The 15,105-nt window shown below is 40.1% G+C and overlaps 1 protein-coding gene across 42 annotated transcripts in view; it reads left to right on the forward strand.

The window, feature by feature from the left end:
• ZMYM2 (zinc finger MYM-type containing 2) overlaps nucleotides 1–15,105 on the forward strand; it is a 175,985-nt gene that overhangs the window by 34,078 nt on the left and 126,802 nt on the right. For 13 of the 42 annotated variants that reach the window (XM_007059128.4, XM_027821566.3, XM_027821569.3 and 10 more), the window contains 3 exons: nucleotides 2,218–2,299; nucleotides 3,694–4,550; nucleotides 11,899–12,184. In XM_007059128.4, the coding sequence (XP_007059190.2) occupies nucleotides 3,704–4,550; nucleotides 11,899–12,184 (1,133 nt within the window). In that variant the 5' untranslated portion in view covers nucleotides 2,218–2,299; nucleotides 3,694–3,703. Of the gene's footprint in view, nucleotides 1–2,217; nucleotides 4,551–11,898; nucleotides 12,185–15,105 lie in introns of all 42 variants that reach the window. The other 29 variants (XM_043530345.1, XM_043530420.1, XM_043530439.1 and 26 more) reach the window with 4 other exon arrangements.

Here is a 15,105-nt window from a genome sequence, read left to right on the forward strand (position 1 = left end):
GGAGAGAAGCCTCATAGTAGAAGGTATTGGTGTGGAATTGTAACTTTCTGATCTCCCAAAGATGGGACCACTCCAAACAGAATTCATGCCTGCCAGGTCAGTAGGCAAGTTAGTGGAACCTCATAGTCAATGATTTCAAAAGCTGCTGACTGATCTGGTGGGCATAGGTGTTCTAGGTTCATCCACTGCAAGGAGGAAATCATCGACTAATGCCACTAAAGCTGTTTCTAGCCCATACCTGTGCTTAAACCCCAATTGGACACGATAAGGGAAATTAAGAAACCAACTAGTGATAATCTCTGGAAAAAGATATTTTCTCGAGTAGGGGCCTCAATAAATGCTTTAAGAATTACGAGCATGTGCCTTCCACTTACAAAAACCGTTAAATCTCAATCAGCAGTGGCTCCAGTAATTATTTGATGGCTTTCAACACCCAGTTAGGGCAAAAGGTCCAATTCACGCTATAGCTTGAAGCCACCCCAAGTACCTTCATAACACTGAGTTTTTACCCTCAGCGTAAATGCCAGATTCAGACTGCACCCAACTTTATGAATAAAGCATATAAGCGCATGGGACTCCCCGTGGTATTAGTACCTTTCTGAGCTGATCCATTACTCCTCTTCTCTTCCACAAAAAAAACCTAAAAATTAATTCTTTGGACAATGTCGACTTTGACATTGAATGCTGTTTCACAATGCTTTCCTTAAAGAACTTTTTCACAATCAGTAACTTCGATTCACAGAGATTGGTAGGTCCAAAACATGACTGTTTTCTTCTCTACAAAGTTTGGCAATTCTTCTAAAATAAAACATCAATATTCTTGTGTTTAAAATAAGAAAATCCAAACATAGCCTTTCTTTACATACAGGCAGCAATTTTACAATCAATGGGGCATAAGTGCAGTTCAGTTCCTGCTCTTTGAGGTTGTTAGTAATAAGAAATGTTACTCATCATGCTATTAAACTGGAAAGTGTTCCTTGACAGCATCATACAGTAAAGCTCTACAATAGGTTAACTCTTTGAGAGAGCCAAACTCAAGAAGGGTCAGACAATGAAGATGCATAAGAAATGAATGTCATTGGTTAGAAAGAAATGAGAGGAAGCTGAATTAAGGGGATTAAAGTGTTTATGTGATTAGTGGGGCACCTGGTTTCAAGCCTGACTAATATAGCCAAATGGCTTAACCGACCTAAATGGGCCAAGTGAAGTATAATCTGTATGTGAATTGCCTTGACAAACACACTGTAACAACCTTGTAGTCAAAGGCCAAAATTCAGACCTGGGGTAAGTGGATGCAACTTCACTGAAGTTTTTGCAGTTTATGTACCTACACATGTGTAGGCTTGGGAGGATTTGAGTTTAATTTATAGATGTTGATAAACATCTGTTTAAGATGATGCACTGAAATAGATAGAATAGAATATTGACTGGATAACAGTTGGCAGGATCTCTCTACAATTTATAAACCTCTTCCTAGCATTGAAAAATCCACACCCCTGAGCAACGCAGTTATACTGACCTAACCCCAGTGTAGACAGCGCTTTGATGGGAGAGCTTCTCCAGTTGACATAGCTACCGCTTCTTGTGGAGGTGGATTAACTGTGCCAAAGGGAGAAGTTCACCTGTTGGTCTAGTAGCATCTTCATTACAGTGCTTCAGCAGCCGCTGCAGCTTTTTAAAATATAGACTTGCTATGAGAGCTGCTTGAATTTTAGTACCCTTTGCTTAAAATGATTGCAGTCCTCTCCACCTGCTTTTAATGAACATGTCCGTGTATCTGTATAGTATCAACTAAAGAGCTCTCCAATTACAAACTGTACCTAGTGTAAAATCTGGAATGGGTACCTTCTGGGAGAGATGACCGCTTCAGTTCCCGACTCTTGGCTAGGACAATCTAATAGCATAATCAGTTTTATCTATCATCCAGGAACAACTAAACTGATTAGTGCATTTTGTTAACATTATATGATTGAACTGTTACGTAATAGTGGTTTACTCACCCAGAGCACAAATAATTCTAAGTACTATGAGCTGGACAGCGCCTCTTATGCAGAAGGATGACACCACTTTTAAAAAGTCTTTCTAAACACTCTGAGCTGGTGTGAAGGAAACAGACTTGTTATCCTGGTTGGTAAGACTTTGGGCAGTGGGGGTGGGGGAAGAACCTGTTGTTATGTATGTTAGGATCATGAGAGTTTATTTTTGGATCTATTTCAGGACATTTCAACCAAGCACATCAAGTTAATTGGTATAAGAGGAATAGACCCTACACTGGAGCACTTGAGAGCAACTTATTAAGGTAAACAGGCTGCAGTGGATTTCTGGATGGGTGAGTATTGGGGGGGGAATACTCCCCACCCCCTTTAAAAAAAAAAAAAAAAAAAAAAAAAAGTTACTTGCAGAAATCCACAGAGACATTTTTCCAGCCTTGAATAATCTTCTGTCATAAAGTACACAAAGATTTGATGGTATCACACATGCAGATTCAGGTATGTGTTTGAGTATACTGTCATGGAGTTACCTTTATATTCTTCCCAGTGCCTGCAGCAGCACCAATGCAGTTCATTTACCAACAGCTGCTGTGAACTCTGTTTCTATTCTGTCCTTTCCATTGGCCCTGATTATATATTTAGTCTTATATAATACATAAAAGAAAATATCCAGGGCTAAAGTTTCTTTTGGCTTATTAAAAATACAGTTGTACTCTTGCCAGTGTCTACAAGAATAAACCCAGCAGCCTCCCCAAAACCACAGAAATAACCATCTGAAAACAAAATGCCATGTACAAAATGAGTAGTGGATGAAGGAACCTGCAGTAGCATCTGATGTTGAGAAGAGAGGAGATAGGAAGTGAATCTCTTACAACTTGTTAAAGAATATTAGAGAAGGAACCAGGACCTCAAATGAGCCTCTCTTTCTCCTATCCCTTGCAGTGGTCGGAATTAAAGGGTGGCAAAGTCAATGTTTTTCTTTCTTCCTTTAGCCTCCAGCTATTCCAAGGGTACTCTAAGTACTCTTACCCTCTTTTCCTTCCCCCACCACTCTTCAGCTGGGCTGGAACTGTGTGATAGGGGTTGTGCTTTCTAATTCAGACTGTGAAGTAGTCTTGGTTAGCCTACACCTTGAGAGCATTAGTTAGTCCATGCAAAGCAAGTCCTTTACTAGGCACGTAATTTGTGCATTTGGTGTTGAAATGTTTTCATACCATTTTAAGAGGAATAAAAACTGGTAACTTAAAATATCCGTGTTCTTGATCTTGCCTTGCAGTTGAGCAGAGGCAATGCTATTTGACCTCGTGCATACAAGAGAGGTGTGGGGTATGGGGATAGGAAATTAAGCCTAAGTATTAAATGGCAACAAAAAGGTGATAACTTTGCTAAATTCTATTGATGTTTCCAACATTTATCTTGCTAAACTTAACAGCACATAGCTGTTCTATTGGCAAAATTTCTGTGAAACTGGTAATGGACCTCCATTCTTACTAGTGTGTTATGATGTGGGAGTGGTGTTAGGTAGCATAATGAGTAAAAGTTCTTATGAAAGAGAAGATAGAGATATTGAGCTGTCATTAAGATCTAATTAAGAAGAGAAAATAAGTAAAAGACTAGACTTTTTAAATTTTATGGAATACTTGCTATTTAAGAAATTAAATCTTGTACTTAAATTACTGTTTCTCTTTTACTTACATAACAGCTTATCTGGAATGGACAGAAGTTCTCTGGGAGGATTAGAACTGTCTGAACATACTTCTGGTTTACTAGGAACTACTGCCATGGCAACCGGTCTTGCAAATATAGGAAATTCTTTTGGAGGTCCGCCTAATACTCTAGTTTCTAGAACTAATAAATTCCAAAACCCATCTATAGAAGATGATGATGATGTTGTTTTTATTGAACCTATTCAACCTCCACAGACTTCTACATCACTGATATCTGATCAGAGAAATACTGCATTTGTTTCATCAAAAAGCGACGAGCTTCAAGGAAATGATTCCAAAATGCTTCCTCCTTCAAAAGACTTAAGTTCTCAAAAGGGAAGTATAAGTGAGACAATTATTATTGATGATGAAGAAGATATTGAAACAAATCCAGGACAAGAGAAGAATGCTTCCAGTTTTAATGAACGAAGACTTCCAGAGTGTAAAAATAGATCCAGCGATATGGAATTCTCAGCTTCCAGTTTTTCAAGAAGTAAGGTAAATGCAGGAATAGGTAATAGTGGTATAACCACAGAACCAGACTCTGAAATTCAGATTGCTAATGTTACCACGTTAGAAACAGGTATGAGCTCTGTGAATGATGGTCATTTAGAAAATACTGAAGGGCGTGACATGAACTTAATGATTACACATGTAACATCACTGCAGAATACCAACTTGGGAGATGTGTCTAACGGACTGCAGTCAAGTAATTTTGGTGTTAATATACAAACATACACCCCATCTTTAACTTCACAGACCAAGACTGGTGTAGGACCTTTCAATCCTGGTAGAATGAATGTGGCTGGAGATGTGTTTCAAAATGGAGAATCTGTGACTCATCACAGTCCTGGTAAGTCATACGTTTAAATACCTTGCGAAGCTTGTAAAATGTATAACATTTGAACAGTCCAAAATATTAATTTTTTTATATATAAAGTACAGAGCTACTAATATACACACATGCACACATACACTCTTAACTTCATTCTTAGAAAAGGAACTTGGGTTTTTTTTAATCTGTCATTTTATTTGTGCATGAGTAGAATCTGCTCAATCAATGAGATGAAGTGTATACATCTGTAAACTTGTCTTGGATTAATAACTAGCTAGAAAAATGAATTCTCCCTCCCCCTCCCCCCGTTAATATTTTGTGTATAATTACCTCATCTTTCAAAAAGACAATGCACATTTTTATGTGTAACTGACTTGGGATGCATGGAACCCAGTGTGCAGTCAAGGTGGCATGTGTGCACCTAGATAATTAGTGCACATTTGTTCATGGACTTAGTATTTGAGCCAAGCTTCTGTTTCTGAAGTTCTGTGGCTAGTATTGTGCATCAAAGCCATTTTCCCTCAAAGTGGAAAAGCTTTAATTTACAGGTTTTGTTGTCCATGCTCTTTGAATAGTATTTGATATGCAAAAGGATTAAGCGTGAGACCCTAGAGCAGTGGTTCTCAAACTTTTGTACTGGTGACCCCTTTCACATAGCAAGCCTCTGAGTGCGACACCCCCCCCTTATAAATTAAAAACACTTTTTTAATATATTTAACACCATGATAAATGCTGGAGGTGAAGCGGGGTTTGTGGTGGCTGACAGCTCACGACCCCTCATGTAATAACCTCACAACTCCCTGATGGTCCCTGACCCCCAGTTTGAGAACCCCTGCCCTAGAATATTAATCGAATCATCATAATAGCAGCTGGCATTTTAAATTTAAGCTCTGTGAAGTATGTAATTTTTGTTTGTGTGATGTCTGGTACGTTTGAGGTCTAACCTGCTTGTGGCTTCTAGGTGTTCCCATAATATAACTGTTAATAGTTATATGTATGTTACCTTTTAGTACTACTTGTGCTAAAACTTATGTGCTATATGCTGTTAGGGGTAATTTGTTTTTGTTTAGGACAGCAGGAATAGCAGTAAACCTTACTTAGCTAACAACAGGTTCCACTAGAAGCAAAATGGGACAGTTGCAACTGCAGTTTTCTAGAGTTCACATTCTGCAGAATTTAAACTTCCACCTAAATAATGAAGCTTTAATCTCACATTATGAAGATTAAGTTCTCCGTGTCAGTCAGTGCATTGCTGCCCTATTAAATTAGCTTTGTAGAAAACTATCTCAGATGAAGCCAGTAGCAAATGTATGAATTCCCCTTATTTCCCTGGTAGTGGTAATAATTTCGGAGACTAGTTGGGATCATTTCAAAGGTGATCTAAAATATTCAGTCGGAATCCAAATGTATTAGAACCTAGCACAATTTGCCAATATGTTAATTTTATAATTCTCAGATAGATTGGTAGCTTCTATCTAGATCAACAAGTATCTTGATAGCAGAGTTCTCTAGTTCATGTAGCACCAAAACTTACTTTTCAGAGTGTATTAATACATTTTATAGAGCATTATAGAAGTATTAACTTAAAACTAAATACTTCTATCAAAATAAGAGCAAAGGAAATGCTATGTTTCCTGACTAACTTGCAAAATTCATGTCAACTTGACAAGTTCTGTAGTTTGGGGATGGCTCTGTCCGTTCTTATGAATCAGTCATATCTACTGTAACAAAAAAGCGAAACTCAAAACTGAAGAGTTTTTTTGTTTTGTGTCGAGTGTCTCTAGATAGTTTGGACGTTCACATCAATTTTTAACTTCTTTTTGGAAGAATGCATTCCCATTTTTGTGACATTTGCTGGTACTTGATACGCTAAAGACCTCAAAATGCATTGGTTTTTTGTGACATTACAAGTGGAAGACATGGGGACTTCTTATACCTGTTAATGCAAAATAATGCCTTTTGTATACCTTTCAAAACCAGCACATGGCTTTGCCCAAGGCACCAGAAAATTCCTTCTTTTACTGCTGGCCCAGAAGGCTTTGTGCATGGCTGCTAGTTTGGTTGACAGGTCAGGTGCATACCAAAAATCTGCAAAATATGGAAACTGGTGTACTAGCAGCATGAAGTAGAGTGAGTTCTGGCACCCTGGATTAATGGGGAAGAGAGGAGGCAAGGTTTCCTTGAAATTCAGTGAAGAGGGCCAACTAAGGGAAGGAAGAAGGAAGGTTGATTCAGAATGGGGTGGGAGCTGAGAGAGTGTTGCAAAGGTCTGTATCTGTTGCACTTTCCAAATGTTGCTTGTCTTCTGGAGGGAATAAAAAAGGTCTTTTCTACGCTTGTGGTCCTTACACATGAAAAGAACACAATGAAGGGGAAAAGAAATAGGGAGAAGCGGGAGCAGAAAGGACTACCACAGGTAAAAAGGGGGAGAGACAGAGCAAGCAAAAAAAGGAAAAAGTCAAGTGAGAGCAGGAGCAAAAGAAGAAGAAACGAGAGGAGGAAGGAGAGGGGGAGAGAGAAGAGAACTGTAGTGGAAACTACTTTTACAGGAGAAACAACTGAAACACGGTAGGTGTGGATCTCTTAGGTTTTATTTACAAAAGTAGGGGAAACATTTTCTGGGTAACTTGTTTCTGCTCTCCTTTTCATAACCCCCCCCCCTTTTTTTTTTTGAATGACCCTCCAGTGAATACTTGTCAGCATTTTATCTGACAAGCTAGTCCTGCCCGATCAGAAATCTGTATATCATGAAGCATTTCCATCTTAAGTATAGCTACCAAGGATGTTTTCCCCAACATCCTGTGGTGCAGGGATATGGTGGAAGAAGTGGATAGAAAAATCTTACATGCTCTCAGATGTTACCATCTCCCCATATGATTGCTGCTCCTGCCTTTCACCATAACTGAAAACTTGGCACAAAGGATACTATTTCCAACTACTGGAGTAGTTTTGCAAATCTTATGTCCAGCCCATTGTTGTATTAAGTCCATTGTGACTCTAAAGCAGAGTGGTCTTAAGACTTGAAGTAAGTCCATTGTTTCTGGGGAGCAGCCTTTAAAAATGAATGCTTCAGAGCCGTAAGCTCTAGCAGTATCAGTCTGAGCACCCATAAAGCTTGTCACTCCAGGAGGGCATTACAGAAGGCAGACACTAAAAAAAGATGTTTCCTAACAGAGCACTTGTGGGGTGGGGAGGAGAGCAACCTGAAGAAATGGAGACTTGGGGGCAACATGGGAATGAACCAAGGAAGGGGAGACACCTTTTTTGTGCTGAGATCAGGATTTAGGAATGGTTTTGAAGAAAGGAAGGAGGGTGGTGGGATACAAGGAAAGATGAAGGAGGAAAAAGTGGTGAGGCTCAAGAATGTGAAGAGAGTTGGAAGAGAATAATAAAGTGAACGGAGTGCAAATATGAGGGAGAAAAGAGTGGAATAAAGAAATGAAAGACACAGGAGGAAAAAGCAAGAAGTCCCATTTTAAGATTAGACACTTACTGTTTCTACATTTTATGGTATTTCCCTTGCAGAAAGGAGGGAAGTCCACTTGAAATCTTAAGATGTGAGGGGAATCTCAAGGCCAACTGTAGCCTTGTGGAAGGGGCTAGGAGGCGTGAGTGGCAAGTTGGAGTCTCAACCAAAAACGAAATCTGCAAACCATAGGGCCCATGAAGCATCAGTTAAGTAATATTGGTGGTGTAGTCGCATGTACAGGAATTTTTCTGGGCATGTGCTTCCTTGTTCTGGATGTAAAGGAACCAGTCTGGACTCCCATTCCAAACACACATGAAAAAGGGAGAGTCTCAATGTTCTGGCTTATTTAGGTATTTTCTAGAAATATATCTGTCAGTCTGAGGTAGTTGACCAGAAATGGAGTCTGCATTTGCGTGAGTCTCCTTAAACTGTAAGTACTGTGGTAACATATCTAGATTTGTCAGTGTGGGGCACATTCTTTAAAAACAAAACAAACAAACAAAAAAGTTTTTGTGCTTCTTCCCCCTGTCCTCCCCATAACGCCTCCACTTTATGTTAATTGAAGCTTTCTAATAGCCAACTTACATTTAATGCGTCTTGCATGCCTGGGAAATAGGACATCCATGACAGCTGTCGTGACAGACAACAGGGCAGGCAAAGACGCAGTCCCAAACAGTAACCTGGATTTCCAAACAAGAACTTTAGACTCCTTGGATATTTAAAGAATAAATTTTAGAGTCCTTGAAACTTTTATCCAAGAATTGTGCAGCAGACTTAGTAAGGCTTGATCTTTATGGTCTCTTAAAAATACAGTGCTTTATTGGAAAATATGGCAGTCTTTCATTAGATTGATTGATGGATTCCTTAGAAAGCATCAAGAATAGCTGTAGTCATTTTCACCTAAAAACTTTAATTCCAAATCTGCAGAATTTACACACATTTTTTTTCTTTGTTTCTGTATGGCTATTTTGATACCAGCTGTTTTAAGGTGCAGGGAGAGTCACTAAAAATGTTTATGCATTTAAACTAACTTGTTGATACTGGACCAAACTTTCGAGATGCCACAGACCTTTCAAGGTCCTGCAGTGCAGTTTGCCAGATGTCAGTGCTTTCAGTTTATAGGTTAGGGTAAATGCCACATTCCCTCTAATTTAGGGACTATGGCAAATACATGTTGTCTAAGATAAGATTGTTTATACATGCCAGGCTCTAGCATTATTTCTATGAAACATTCATTTAGAAAAATGGAATGGCAGGCTCAAAAAATAAGTTTAGGTGCTCTGAAGTTACTGGTGATAGTTGGCATGTTGATATTTTAAGTGAAATAAATTGATCATTCAAATGTAAAGGAAATTCACTTATAATGAAATTTTTCATACTTAAAATAATACTTCTTACTCTTGGCATCCTATAGAACTTTCTCCATTGTCAGGGCCTAAAACCTTAGTTGATCAAAATGGAAGCTTAAATTCTGGAGAAATGTCTCGAAAGAGGGTTTTATAGTAGAATAGTTTTGCCAGAAGTTTGTCTTCTGAACCTAAGTAAGATATTAAAAATTGAGACATAGGGATGCTATTTTTTTAGTTCTTTTCCTGTGTGACAAATGAAATTGTGATGCGAACGGCCCTGCAACATGTAAACTATAAAATGACTGATTGTCTAAGAGTGGCTCTGTACTCTGGGATTGTGTTGTCCAGTGCTAGGTGGGAGGAGGGGATGTTCTGAGGAGGAATTTCGGTACTGCAAGGACTTGGACTATTATCTTCTAGGTTCATTGTTCCCTACTGAGAAGACCAAAATCTTGAGAATTAATCAGTTTTTGCTGTCCTGTAGATTTTCATTGTTCTAACTGATAGTTATTGCCTTGAAATGGATTTTAAAGTAAAATAGTAATTGCTTCCCATAGGAACCATGATACAGATACATGTGGTGATTGGTGTGAATATATTTTGTCTGTCTTTAATTGTAATACAAAAAACCTTTGGGCCAGAGAGTCTGGACTGAGAAACTACTTCAGAAGTTGCAAATCTACTATTTTTATATGTAATACCAGAAGTTTTAAATCAGAAGAGTTTTAACCTTATTCTGATCTCTTTATATGTTATCTTTCTATCTACTGAAAATCTAGGGTTTTGCTTTGAAAATAAAAACATGAAAAGTATCTTTGATAACAACCCAAGTCTGATAGACATTTGATCTGTCCAAATTTATAAACCTCTTCAGTAATATTTTAGAAAATGGAAATTTCTAATAGAATTTCCATTTTGAAGATTTCATCTGCTTTGACTTCTCTGCTTTGAACTTTTAAATGCAATTGGTACAATTTTATATTTGTCTATAGGTTCTACTCCTGGGGGAATTCTGCGCCAATGCGCGTGCGCAGAATTCATGTCCCCCGCAGATTTCTTTGCTGCAATGACTTTTTGATAGGGAAGTATAGTGAAGCTGCAAGAGCAGTCATGCACCATTCCCTAGCTGCGCAGGTACATTGTTTCAGGCACCCGGAGCAGTGGGTGGAGAGGTAAATCACCTCCAGGTTGGGGACACGTTAGCCAGTGGCTCCTACCCAGAGGAGGGATCAATTAATAGTCCTGGCTGGGCTGGAGGCAGGAGAGGATGGGACTTCCTCTTCCCCTGCAAGACGTGGATGGGGCTGAGTCAGACCCACTCCCAGAAACCTCCCCAAGCTGCGGAAGCTCAGCATCTCTTCCCCCCCCCCCCCCCCCCCCCCCCCCCCCTTCTTCCTGCCCCCATCGCTCCTCAGCTGCAGGGGTAGGGGTCACTGTATGAGGAGTTGCTCCACCATCTGCCCAACCCCTGCCAAGCCTCACCCCGTACACCCAGAACCCCCCCAGCCATCCATACTGACCCCCACCCCTGCACCCAGACCACCCCCCACTGAGCTCCCTGCACTCAAACCTCCACCCCTTCGAGCCCCACCCTGTGCATCACCCTGAGCCCCACCATCGAGACCCCCCCACGCCACTGACCCCCAACAATCTGAACTCTGATCCCCTCCTCCCCCAAAACCCCACTCCACTGGCAGACCCTCCTGCTGAGACCCTCACAACCAGACCCCTCCGCTGAGCCCCAACCACTTTCACTTGGAAGCCCCTGCGGTCCCATTGCCCCTGCACCTGTAATCCCCTCAGTGAGCCTCTGTGCAACCAGATCCCTCCACACCTAGACCCCCCACTGAGTTGCCTGCACTCGGATTGTCCCACACAGAATCCTCTCACCCCACACCTGGATCTCCCCACACTGAGCCCCTCCACACTTGGATCCTGTCTGGTTGAGCCTGCCTGCCCCACACCTAGTGCGCCTGGCACAGGCCCCAGGTGTTTCTGGGGCAGGTCCAGGCCTTGTGCTGTGTCAGGGTCACGTGCAGCCTCACCACTGAGTCCGTGTTCCGGGGCTGGGGAGGCTGCAGGGTGATCCTCAGCTTTGTACAGCCAGTGGACTATGCTCCCCACTGCCATGCTGGAGCCTCTGCATTTATTTGTTAACAGATAAAACTTGCAGAATTTTAAAATATTGATGTGTGCAGAATTTTTAATTTTTTGGCACAGAATGCCCTCAGGAGTAAGGTTCAAATGCCAGTTTGTGGACAAACTACACGTGTGTTAATCACTCTGACTGGTGTCTCCAGGCCTAGGAAATGGGCAACTTTAGATGCTCCCCTGTTTTGGAATTTCCTGTGATGGCAGAGAACAATGCCATTGATCTAAACATACTGACTGAGCATATTCTTTTAAATTGGCTTACATATACCTCCAAGATAACCAATTCCCCCTCTTAATCACTTTTGTTAGCAAATTATCCTCATATAATCAAATCTATTTTGTATATTGAAAGATGTCTGTTCACTTAATTTTCCATGTATTTTGTATTTTTAAGATTCCTGGATATCCCAGTCAGCTTCATTCCCTAGAAATCAGAAGCAACCAGGTGTGGATTCCTTGTCACCAGTGGCCTCCCTTCCTAAACAGATTTTTCAGCCGTCTGCACAACAACAACCTTCTAAACAGGTTAAAGTCACATGTGCAAATTGCAAAAAACCCTTGCAGAAGGGACAGACTGCATATCAGCGCAAAGGATCAGCTCACCTATTTTGTTCCACTGCCTGCCTCTCATCATTCTCGCATAAACCTGCTCCAAAGAAACTCTGTGTTATGTGTAAAAAGTAAGGGATGTTTTATTAGTTGTTCCCTTAATACTTAAATGCAAAAATATCTGCTTTATGAATGTTAAGGAGCATTTCTAATAACTAAAAGAACGAGGAGTACTTGTGGCACCTTAGAGACTAACAAAATAAATTTGTTAGTCTCTAAGGTGCCACAAGTACTCCTCGTTCTTTTTGCTGATACAGACTAACACGGCTACCACTCTGAAATCTAATAACTAAGTATATGACACTTGTAAGATCTGACTACAAAAATATTTTTCCCCACAAAGTGTAGGGCCACCTTAAATTTGGTTGAAAATGGCTAATCCTTTATAAGTTACCGTTATACGTAATCCTTCATGGTTATAGCATGTCTAGAGATAATCAAGGAAAGTACAGTACCTCTCCTTGATTGTCAACTCTCTAATTCAAAATAAGGCAGTATAGGGGAGCTTCTTCTCTTTAAAGATACAAATCAATAGTTTTGGTTTAGTGATTTTTTTCATATAAACAGTTTCTAAGAGTTTACAAAATATAGTACAGTAAACAATATGGCATAAATTCACAAGAAAAAATAGTGAAAACATTTTATTATATAAATGCTTCCATTGTGAGAGGGAAAAGATGACATCAAGGGGCAAATACATAGGAGAAAAAAATATTGAGATTTGGAAAGACATGGCTGAGAAACATAGGAAGACTGTTCCATCTACTGGGAGTTATGGGGGAAAGCCCTGGCCTAGGCAATGGCTGGAAGGGAGAGGGAGACGAGCAATAAGCTGGCAAGCCTATGAGAGTGCCTATTGCGCATATATATGTGTGTGTGTGTGTGAGAGATGTGTGTGTGTGTGTATATGTATATGTATATATATATATATATATAATATATATATATAGAAAGTCTTAAAAAGAAGCCCAGGAATTATGAACTCATTCCTGAAATCACTCAGGAGCCAGATGGGTCATACTTCTCTGTATATGTGAAGGGGTGGGCACCTGCCGGAGTCTGGAGAACGGGGCCTTGTGGAAGCTACAGAAAGCAGAGTTGAAATAGTGAAGGCATGAATGGGGGCTTCATCCCATTTTGGGGTCAAGGCAGTGTAATATGGGCAGTATTACAGAAGTGATTAAATATATTTAGACATAGTATTAAATTACCATTTTTTTTAAACTAAGAGATTAATTTTTTTATTAATTTATACCCTCATCAATCCACTCAATATTTTTTTTGAGTGTTTATTTTTGTTAAACACTAATGTTTTACATGATGGTTGTGTCCTGTATCTCTGAGACTGAAGCAGTTACTCAGTGTAAAACTCAGAACACACACACAGTGGAGGTCAGAAAAATCAAACAATGTTAATAATGCGGTATGATTGGCTCACAGAGACATGCTGCCTGCCTATTGTTTTGTGTCTGTTTAGAGTGGCGCTAAATTTAAACAATCAGTCCTCCACAGATAAAGATAGATAAGGTAAAAAGGTAAACGTGGGGCAAAAGCACAAATCTGTGCCTGAATACCAACAAAAAATCAGTGCTTAGAAATTTTCAAGAAAAGTAAAGACGGGAACGAAGAGGATGCATTGCATTGCATTGCAAGTACTGCAGCATTGAGATCAGTGCTTGCGCTGACAGAATAAAGGAGCATGTCGAAAGCAAGTGACATAAGAAGCTTAAAGAAGAAAGTGAACTTTGAGATAAACAGTCAATATCAGGAGTTTTCACCATGGCTTTAATGAAAGAGAGGTCACAGCATGATTGTGTCAATGAATTTGTGCGTAGTCTTTGTTTTGCTGGACAGTCACTGTTAATTGCAGAGGGGCCTGGTGGTGACTTTGTGTGACAGTACTGTCCAGGAGCAAAAGTCCTTCTTAATGCAGACAACCTCACTCATAAGTACCTGAAAGAAAATGACGATGCTTTAGCATCTAAACTGATGGAACAAATTGATGAAAGTGTTGTCTAATCTGATTTGACGAGTCTCCTGATGCTTTGGACTGTCCAATGCTTGGCCTTTTGTTTGTTTTTTTTATTTCAAAGTGAATAAACCCACATTGTTTTGTGCTGATGTGACATTTCATCCCCTCTGCTGTCAGCTGTTTTGTCAACATAGCAGTAACTGACATATTTGAGATATACCAGCTAATTTGGGAAAATGTGGCCACAACAAACACAGATTGTGTTTACCCTACATGGCTAAGTTTTCACGAGAGATTAAACTCGGTCAGAAACTGGAGCTGCTATGTATTGCCTATCCTGCTCATCTGATTAACGTTGTGCTGTCAACAACTACTGCTACAGAAGAAATGAAAGATGTGAAATCTTGCATCATTGGGTTTGGGGCTGTTTTCAAGCATGCAAACAAGTTTGAAGACTTTGTTTTACACATTACGAGACGAGTGCAGAGCTGACTGCCTGACACCTGTGTTGTGGCACATTGGTGGATGAGTGTGTACTTCACTGCCTGTCATGTAAATAACACATGGACTGTGCTGATGCATCTCCTATATCATCCTGAGTTTGTTGGTTCCAAAGCAGAAACTCTGAAGAGATTGGCAAATAACCAGAATGTGGCCGCCAGATTCTGCGCATCAAGGTAATGTTCATTGTTGAAAACTTGTGATCACTGTGTGACACACAGAAAACACTGGAGCTTTCTCTGACTACTGCCAACACATTTGCCCATACAGATGTTTACCAGATCCTGTCAACCAAAATCTCAGCTGAACTGAGTACAAAAGCTGCAGAAGAAACATACAGTGAGAAAACCCAGCTGTTTCTGGAAATCCTTCTGACTCCAGGAGATGAGAACTCCAAATGTGTTCTAAACCTTCAACACAACACTCAGCAAGAAATGGGAGACGATCATGGCGCATAATCTGACCCCTGAAGTGTTTGGTGCCAAAGATTCTTTTTGGAATGTCATCCAGGTGTTGCAC

This window comes from Chelonia mydas, chromosome 1, assembly GCF_015237465.2.
Source record: "Chelonia mydas isolate rCheMyd1 chromosome 1, rCheMyd1.pri.v2, whole genome shotgun sequence".
Taxonomy (NCBI): Eukaryota; Metazoa; Chordata; order Testudines; family Cheloniidae; genus Chelonia; species Chelonia mydas.